Source organism: Corvus cornix, chromosome 26 (genome assembly GCF_000738735.6).
Source record: "Corvus cornix cornix isolate S_Up_H32 chromosome 26, ASM73873v5, whole genome shotgun sequence".
Classification (NCBI taxonomy): Eukaryota; Metazoa; Chordata; class Aves; order Passeriformes; family Corvidae; genus Corvus; species Corvus cornix.
Window position 1 is genome coordinate 260,115 of NC_046354.1, and position 7,722 is coordinate 267,836.

A 7,722-nucleotide genomic window follows, 5' to 3' on the forward strand; every position below is an offset into this window, starting at 1 on the left:
GGTAGCAAGGCCCATCCAGGACCCAACAATACACTGCTTTTCTCTAAACATTTATTCCAGGGAAACAAAGTGCCTGCACAGCCATGCCAGCTCTCAGGCCAGGCAGCTGCCCAGTGGAGAACCGAGCCAGCCTGCCCCAGGCCAGGTCCTGGCTGCCCAAGTCATCCATCACAGCAGCACTGAGCTCCCCTGTGCACCCAGTGATGCTCTTTGGAGGCCAGTCTCCAGGCTTAAGCCTTTCACTGAATGGTGAGACCAGTCACAAAGAATTGTTTTGCCACAGCCATGTCAAAAAATGATTAAAATGGAGAGTGATCAGTCTGATGCTGGTGTGAGCCTCGTGGCTGGCAGCAAAGGCTGGCAACACCCTCTGGTCCGGTGGGTTCAGCCCCATCTCCACAGGGATGCATGGAGCAGCCTGGGACTGAGACAGGAGGAGCAGGAGCTGCTTCAGGCCAGGGACAGGCTGAGGGGGATGCAGCTTCGTGGGGCTTCTCCTCCTTTCCCAGGTGGGTTTCCTGCAGAGAAACCTCATGGCAGAGCTGGCCCCTGACTTCGACAGGGAGACATGCAAGCCCTAAGCAAAAACCCACTGTAAGCCCTGTTGCACTGGGGCAGGAGAAGCCTCCCAGTGCTCCAGCTGTAACCCTGGCCATGCTGCTGCCCCAGGGTGCTGGCACGGCATGACCAGCAGCCTGCTGCTGTCGGGGCCCCGCTGGCAGTGCCCAGCTCTGCTCACCCGGGTACTAAACGTTGAGCTGCAGCACGTGGAGGTCGTCAGCGAGTCTGTCCTCAGCTGTGCTCTCATCCTCGTAGGGGTATCCTGTGTAGCCGCCCTCTTCCTTGCAGTACCTGAGGAACCTGCAAGTGCAGAGGCAGGGGAGCGTGGGCACAGGGGGCACCGGCCTCACTGCTCCATGGCAGCGGGCATGGCCAGGCAGCAGGAAAGGGCACATCCTGGTGAGCACTGTCTGTGGCAGGGGCCAGAGCAGCTCACCTGTGCCAGTGGTGGTCCTTGCTGAGCACAGCCGGATTGCCCACCACGATCAACAGAGCCTTGGCCCTGGTGATGGCCACGTTAAGCCTCTGAAGAGGACAAGCAAGAGGGCTTTACCTGGCTGCAGCACCTCTCATCCTCTCCCAGCTCCACCTGGGTGCAGGCAGCTCTGGTGTGGCACTGAGCACCCAGAGCACCTGTACCTGCCTGTGAGAACCAGAGGGAAGAAGGGGATGCCCAGGAAGACGGGTCTGCCTGGGGCAATGTGGTACCTTGGGGTTCTTGAGGAAGCCCAGCCTGAAGGTCTGGTCGAACTGGAGGTATGTGCTGCAGCTGCGCACGGTGGAGATGAGGATCACATGCCGCTCCTGGCCCTGGAACTCCTCCACAGAGCCCACCTGGGGAAGGGACAGCAGATACGGGGCCAGAAGCAACCCTGGGCTGGGGCTGGCAGGGCTCCCTCCTCCTGTGGCAGGGTGTGCTCCTCTCCCCTCCATGCTCAGGACCTACCTTCAACTGGCTGATGTCCGGCAGCTTCTGCAGATCCGGATCCAGGGAGGTGATGGCTTTCCGGATCTTCTCTACCTGAGCGGAGGCATGTGGCAAAATCCAGCCACCATAGGGCCATCCTTGTGCCAGCCCTGGGGCTGCCCGTCCGTCCCAGTGTTCCCTGTCCCTTGGGGAGGTCTCTGCCTATGCCCTGCCTGCAGAGCTGTGTCCCTCACCTGCTTCCTGTAGGGAGAAATGATGCCGATCTCCTTGGGGGACACAGTGGGGCAGCTTCCCTTGCCCTGGCTCTGCAGCAGCTTCTTGAGGTAGTGGACCAGGACCTCAATTTCAGCCGTGTTGAAGAATGAGGGGCTCTTGGCCTCTCTCTGGTCTTCCCCACAAACCCCATGGAAGATGATGGGGAAGCCCTGGGGATGGAGAACATTTGGCTCTGCTCTGCTTGTGCCTTAGGGATATCCCCTGGGCCAGTCCCTGCTGCGCCCCTCACCTTTTTGGGAAGCTCCTCCCAGGTACAATACAGATTCTGGATGTCAAGCCCGTTGCTCTTGCACACCTTCAGCTCGTTGTCGTAGAAGAGTTCGTTGGGGATCCTCAGAATGGCCTCGTGGGACCTGGCAGAGGCAGGACAGTGCCTGGGGTGGGTGCCCTGTGGGTCCAGAACCCTCTCAGGCACTGTGCAACCAGGACAGCAGGGGCACTCCCATCTCCCACACCAGCCGGGCCACTACGAGGCTCTGGGGGACAAATCCTGGAGAGCCACGTTCACCAATCTTGACTGGCTCAATCCCTTCCTGCACCATCCCTGTCCCCACCTGTAGTTCCAGAGCAGTTTGGTGATGAACTGTGGGTCGTATCCTCCACTCGACTTCTTGTACAGGGGGTTGTGCAGCATCAGCCTCTCCAGCAATGAGGTGCCTGTGCCCAGTGACAGCCTGTGGCTCCCCGCAAGGCCACTCAGCCCCTGTGGGGTGCCTGCAGCACTGCCAACCCCTCTCCCTACTCACCCAAACCATGCTGGATGGCCAGTGGTGAGGTCAGGACAGGGCCCAGCTGCTTGGGGTCTCCTGCCAGCACCAGCTGCCCCCCATTGGGGTTGGTCTCCTGGTCCATGGGAGCCAGGAGCCCTGGGAACAGGAAGATCTCAGTGGAGAATGGGAGGGACCCCAGGCCATGCAGAGATGCTGGTCCTTGAGACAGCAGCCGGGCACCACTCACCCGCGATGGCGACCACGCTCTCTGGCTCTACCGCATGGCCGCACTCGTCAATGAAGACGTGGGAGAAAAACCCAGGGGGGAAGTTGGCTGACACCAGCCTGGAGGAGAGGTGGAATGAGGCTGTCTCAGCATCCTGCCCCACCTGGCCAGCCTTCCTCTCCTACTCTTCATCCTCATCCTTCCACAGAGGAGGGATTCCCCTCCTGCTGCCTGCCCTCCTCCAACCCCTCCCCACTGAATCCCAGAGGGACTGCCTTCACAGCCTGGCTGCAAGGCAGCCCTGGGTCCACTTGCCACGGGTGCTGGGGACAATCCCAGCTCCTCTGACCTTCCTGCTGTCACCAGTGTGGTGATGATGATCCGGTACTGCCTCAGGTGCTCCTTGCTTGGGTACACGTAGCTGCTCTGCTCATCATCCCAGTTGCAGCAGGGCTGGAGCGTGGGCATTGGGTGAGGTCCCACTATCCCAGGGGATGCCAGCCCAGGTGTGCTGTCAGGATTTCAGGTTGGAGGAGCAAGGACTTACCATGATATCAGCGGGCACTTCCCTGTGGTTCCTGGAGCTGGCGATGAGCCTGTAGATGTTCTGAGGGGCAATGTCCTTGATGAGGCACTGGCACAGCAGGTCTGTGGCACTGTTGGAGGGGGCACAGGCCAAGATACGGGCATCCTTGAAGCATGTCCACACCTGGGTAGGAGGAGGAGGTGACAGCATTGAGCCCCATGGGTGAAAGTGGGCAGCAATGCTCAGGGCTGGATTTGGGCACCAGCCACTCACCTGCTTGATGGCCTCCACCATAGTGACCGTTTTGCCAGTGCCAGGGGGGCCAAAGATGAGGTATGGGGCTGGCCGGGACATCCCCGTCACGATGTGGGTCACAGCTCTGCACTGCTCCTCGTTGGTCTCCAGCTTGCGGTTAAACCACCTGTGGGAGCAGAGGCTGCGCTGCCGGAGCCCCATTGCCTCCATCCCCTGCGTCCCTCGGGCCCTCCCACCCTGCAGAACTGGGGACTCACCGGGGCTGGAAGGGGCCTGGGAACAGGGACTTGTGGCAGGAGGCAGAGGGGAAGAGGAGGCTGGACAAGCCACGGCGCATGGCCAGGACTGCAGCCCGATGCTGGACCTGCAGTGGCAGCCGGCTGAAGGTGAAGGTCACATCAAACTTCAAGTTGTTCACAAACATCTTCTGCAGCCTGGGAAGGAGTGGTATGAGCAGGGCACGGAGCACTCTCCCATGCCCTCCTGTCCCATTCCAACCTGCTCCCGGCCTTTGGTATCTCTGAGAAAGGCTGCTGGGAGCAGACATCACTCACTTGGAGGAGAAGCCCAGCCTGACCTTCTCCAGTTCCACGCTGTGCACATAGCCCTTGTACCGGACGAGCGGAGAGTGGTCCCGCTCGCTGCTCAGGTGGGCAAAGAGGTGGTCCCCTCTCAGCAGGGACGGGCGGTTCTCGGCCACGCCAGGCACCTGTGCCAGAGGGTCAGTGTGCTGCCAGGCACTCTGGGAGTGCCAGTGTTATGCCAGCACCCCTCAGCCCCCTACGCACATCGAGAACCAGCAGCGCCCTGTCCTGCACCATGGTCACATCCTGCATGTCGTAGCGCCGGATGTCCACCTCCATCTGGATCTCCTCCAGATGCAGCAGCAGCTGGAATTTCTGGTGGTAGTTCTCAGCCTGCAGAGGTGCTTCCAGCAGCGAGCTGAGGGCAGCAGCAATGTCATTGTGTCCCAGGGACAGCTTGGCCCTCAGGGGACACCTCAGCATTGCCCTTGGCACTCACCACATGGCAGCCCAGCTGGAGCTGGCACTAGTGTTGGGTCCGAGCAGGATTGTGTCCTTGAGGCTCTTTGGGTACTGGTAGGTGCCCAGAGGGACTTCCCTCTCCAGTTCATTTTTCAGGGAGCTGGGTGGAGGGCACAGCAGTGCTGCAAGGACTGCATTATGTCCCCAACCCCACTGTCACCAGCCATCGCACAGGGTTGAAGCACTGTCCTGTGGTGTCAGACAGCCAAGGAGCTGAACCTCGTCCTGGCTAGAGAACAGGCTGGGCCCTTCTGCTCAGGATGGCAGCAGGTGACTTCAGCACATACCTGGCAGGGGGGATGCCATCCTCGGTGACGACTGTGACAAGGCGCTGGAGGCTGGCCTCGTAAGGCTGGAAAGGTGCCGAGGGCCCCAGGTCCTTGGCCAGCTGGCTCTCGGCAATGGCAGCAACATAGCGTGAGATGCTGAAGGGGTCATCTGGCTCCTTGGTGAACTCAAAGAACAACACAGCACTGAAGTGCCCATTGCAGGTGGTGAGGCACCGCACCTGGATGGGGTACATACCACCTGCGGGGTGAAGAGGCGAGATCGAGTCTTGTGTCCTCTCTGCAGGGCAGGGCACAGGGCAGGGATGGGATGGGACAATGGGACCCTACCTGGGTGTAACAGCAGGGACTGGCCCTGCATTGCCCCTTGCTCATCAGTGAAGGAGAGCTCCTGTGACTGCTGGCGTGGCTGGAACCGCTGCAGTGTCACCACCTCCGCCCCACAGTTCTGCACCAGGACAGTGACTGTCTGGGGCTCACCTGGCACCACTGGGAAGCGGATGTTCCCATTGCCCTGGTCATAGTCTGAGACGATCTCTATGCCGTGCTTCCCACGAATGAGCTCAGCCCTGTGGGGAGGGAGGGTCAGGCTTTCCCTGCTGGGGCGGGGGATCCAGAGGCCATGCCAAGGCAGGGTGCTGCCAGTCATACCACTGCTTGGCATAGATCTGGGGCATTTGTGGAGTGAAGCTGAGCTGCTGTCCTGAGGCAGATGTGGACATGGACGTCTGTGCATTCGTTCTGGGTCTCCGGTACTGGTCTGCCACCACCACACGCCTCTTCACCTGCAAGGAGCAGCCAGAATTAGCGTGGCCCTGGGATCCTGCTGGGGGCTCCTGAGGAGCCAGTACTGGTGGGCACTGCCACTGCATGAACTCACCTTGAATTTCACCACCTCTCCACGCACCTGCACCTGCTGGGTTGTCTTTAGCGCATACAAGATGCAGGAAAACCTGGGTGTCTTTGTGTCAGTCCTGAGGAGACAAGGGAGAGGGTTTGTGTGGGACAGAGTGTGGCTCGGCTGCCACGGGCACAGGCAGCTGAGGTGAGGCAAGTGGGAAGATGAAGCAGGACACTAAGGCTGGGGTGAGGGAGTTCTCAGTGGGTCCCCTCTGCTCCAGGAGAGGAAGAAAGACTTTGCCTTCCCATTGGCCTGTGCAAATCTTACATCCCTGCTGGCTGCTCCAGCAATTCCGTGCTGTGCCATTGTTGTTCCAGCTATGCCACAGCCATTCCAGCTGTCTCACTGCATCATTGCCTGTCCCTGACAGCCATGCAGAGCCTGTCCATGCTAGTACTCAGGAGCTGAGCTGGCACAGATAATGGCCCCAGCAGTGATGACTCCCCAGGTACCTCCTCCCAGTCCCACCAGTGCACTGAGCCCTGGCTTTGCCAATGATTAACAGTGGTAATATTGCACAAGGGCCAGTGTGATCGGTGTCAGCAGGGTGAGGTGGGGGAGTGTGGTGGGCAGTGGGTGTCCAAGGCCATCCCCAGGCAGCTGATGGGGGCCCATGGAGCTGGGGATCATCCCAGCAGGGCTTTGGTTAGACAGAGGAGCTTGGAGACCCCAGTGATGCTGGCCAGGCACTGGGGACGCTGGCCCGGGGATTGGGAGATGCTGGTCCGGGAGAATGGGCGATGCTGGCCAGGAGTCCGTCCCGGCTGATGCTGCCCGGGTCTGCCCGAGGGCTCTCACCTGGGCCGGAACTCCTGGTTGTAGATGGTCGCGCAAGGTCGTTCCCGCAGGCTCGCCTGCTTCCCCGGCCCGTCTCCCGCAGGAACTGCACGGAACTGATCCCCCCACAGGGACTGGGCCTCCGCCACGCTGGAACCGCGGACATGGTTGAAGCCGTGCCCGAGCCGAGCCGAGATGTGCCGCGTCGAGGTGGCGAGGTTAAGGCCGGCTGGCGTGGCGCTGGGCTGGGCTGGGGCCTGGGCTGGGCTGGGCTTGACCCCGGACCTGGGAGCACAGGAAGAAACGGAAAGCGAAAAGGGGCCGGAGCGGGCCGCGGGCCCGCGCCGCCTGGCACGGGGGGAATGGAGGGGGCTGGGGACAGGGGACAGCGGAGCCTGCTGTAGAGAAGGCTGGGTGGGAGAAGGGCCAGGAGGCGTGCAGGGAACGAGTCAGTCTAAAGGATGATTAGCTAAAGATTTGGAGAAGGACAAAGAGATAGAAACGCTCTTAAGGCTGGAACACTGGCGGGGAGCTACTTTCAGTGTAACCAAGGAGCAGAAGACTAGCCTTGAGGGAGATAAAAGCTGTGTTGGGTGCAGAGCCTTATCTTGGGCCCTGCTTCAGCTTCACATTCTTGGAATTGCTGCAGCGATTTCCTGGATGGGTCCAGGGCCGCAGCCCACAGCACCTGAGGCCCACACAACTTTTCATCTCCCCTGGGTGCTGCCGCAGGGAGGGGACCCTCTTAACAAACTGTCCTTGAATCACAGCTCTGTGCAAACCCTCCAAAGAAGCCCTGCTTTGTCCCGTGTAGGATACGACCAGGAGTGTCTGACGTAGGTGTTACAGTAAGACACAGAGGATGAATGGAATTACCTCCTTGCTGAGTTTTTTCCAGGGAGGAGCTGCATTAAAGCTCTGCGACTGTTTTTATTTTAATTTGGATGCTCAGCTGTCCAGTTCCCATGTCTGTATACAAGGGCGGGAGCATCACCCATGGGTTTGGAGTGATACCATCCCTGCTTTAATTGTGGAATTGTTAAAGTTGCAAAAGATCTTTGAGATCATCAAAGCCCAACCCTGAACCCAGCACTGCCATCGTGTTCACCACTAAACCATGTCCTCAAGTGCCACATTCACATTTTTGAACACCCTCAGGGTTGGTGACTCCACCACTTCCTAGCCTTTAGGAATTAACAGGAGTGAGACCATGAAAGAACACACACAAA

The 7,722-nt window shown here is 59.8% G+C and overlaps 1 protein-coding gene across 1 annotated transcript; it reads right to left on the minus strand.

The window, feature by feature from the left end:
* Positions 1-34: 34 nt before the first annotated feature.
* MOV10 (Mov10 RISC complex RNA helicase) lies at positions 35-7,592 on the minus strand. Its single transcript, XM_039565551.1, has 23 exons — positions 7,573-7,592; positions 6,515-6,778; positions 5,696-5,789; positions 5,467-5,600; positions 5,146-5,384; positions 4,816-5,056; positions 4,506-4,628; positions 4,271-4,424; positions 4,037-4,191; positions 3,740-3,916; positions 3,501-3,648; positions 3,249-3,410; positions 3,051-3,154; positions 2,723-2,820; positions 2,512-2,631; positions 2,320-2,422; positions 1,995-2,118; positions 1,723-1,914; positions 1,508-1,582; positions 1,270-1,395; positions 998-1,086; positions 740-861; positions 35-518 (listed from the first exon to the last, which is right to left on the minus strand). The coding sequence occupies exons 1-22, from the start codon at positions 7,590-7,592 to the stop codon at positions 747-749; spliced, it is 3,057 nt and encodes a 1,018-aa protein (XP_039421485.1). The 3' UTR covers positions 35-518; positions 740-746.
* Positions 7,593-7,722: the final 130 nt, after the last annotated feature.

Coding starts and splice junctions, on each gene's coding strand:
- MOV10 (XM_039565551.1), bottom strand. CDS start 7,592: ATGGCAGTGCTGGGTTCAGG. Junction 5,385..5,466: donor CAGATCTATGCCAAGCAGTG/GTATGACTGGCA, acceptor CCCTCCCCACAG/GGCTGAGCTCATTCGTGGGA. Junction 4,425..4,505: donor TCCAGCTGGGCTGCCATGTG/GTGAGTGCCAAG, acceptor TGCTGCCCTCAG/CTCGCTGCTGGAAGCACCTC.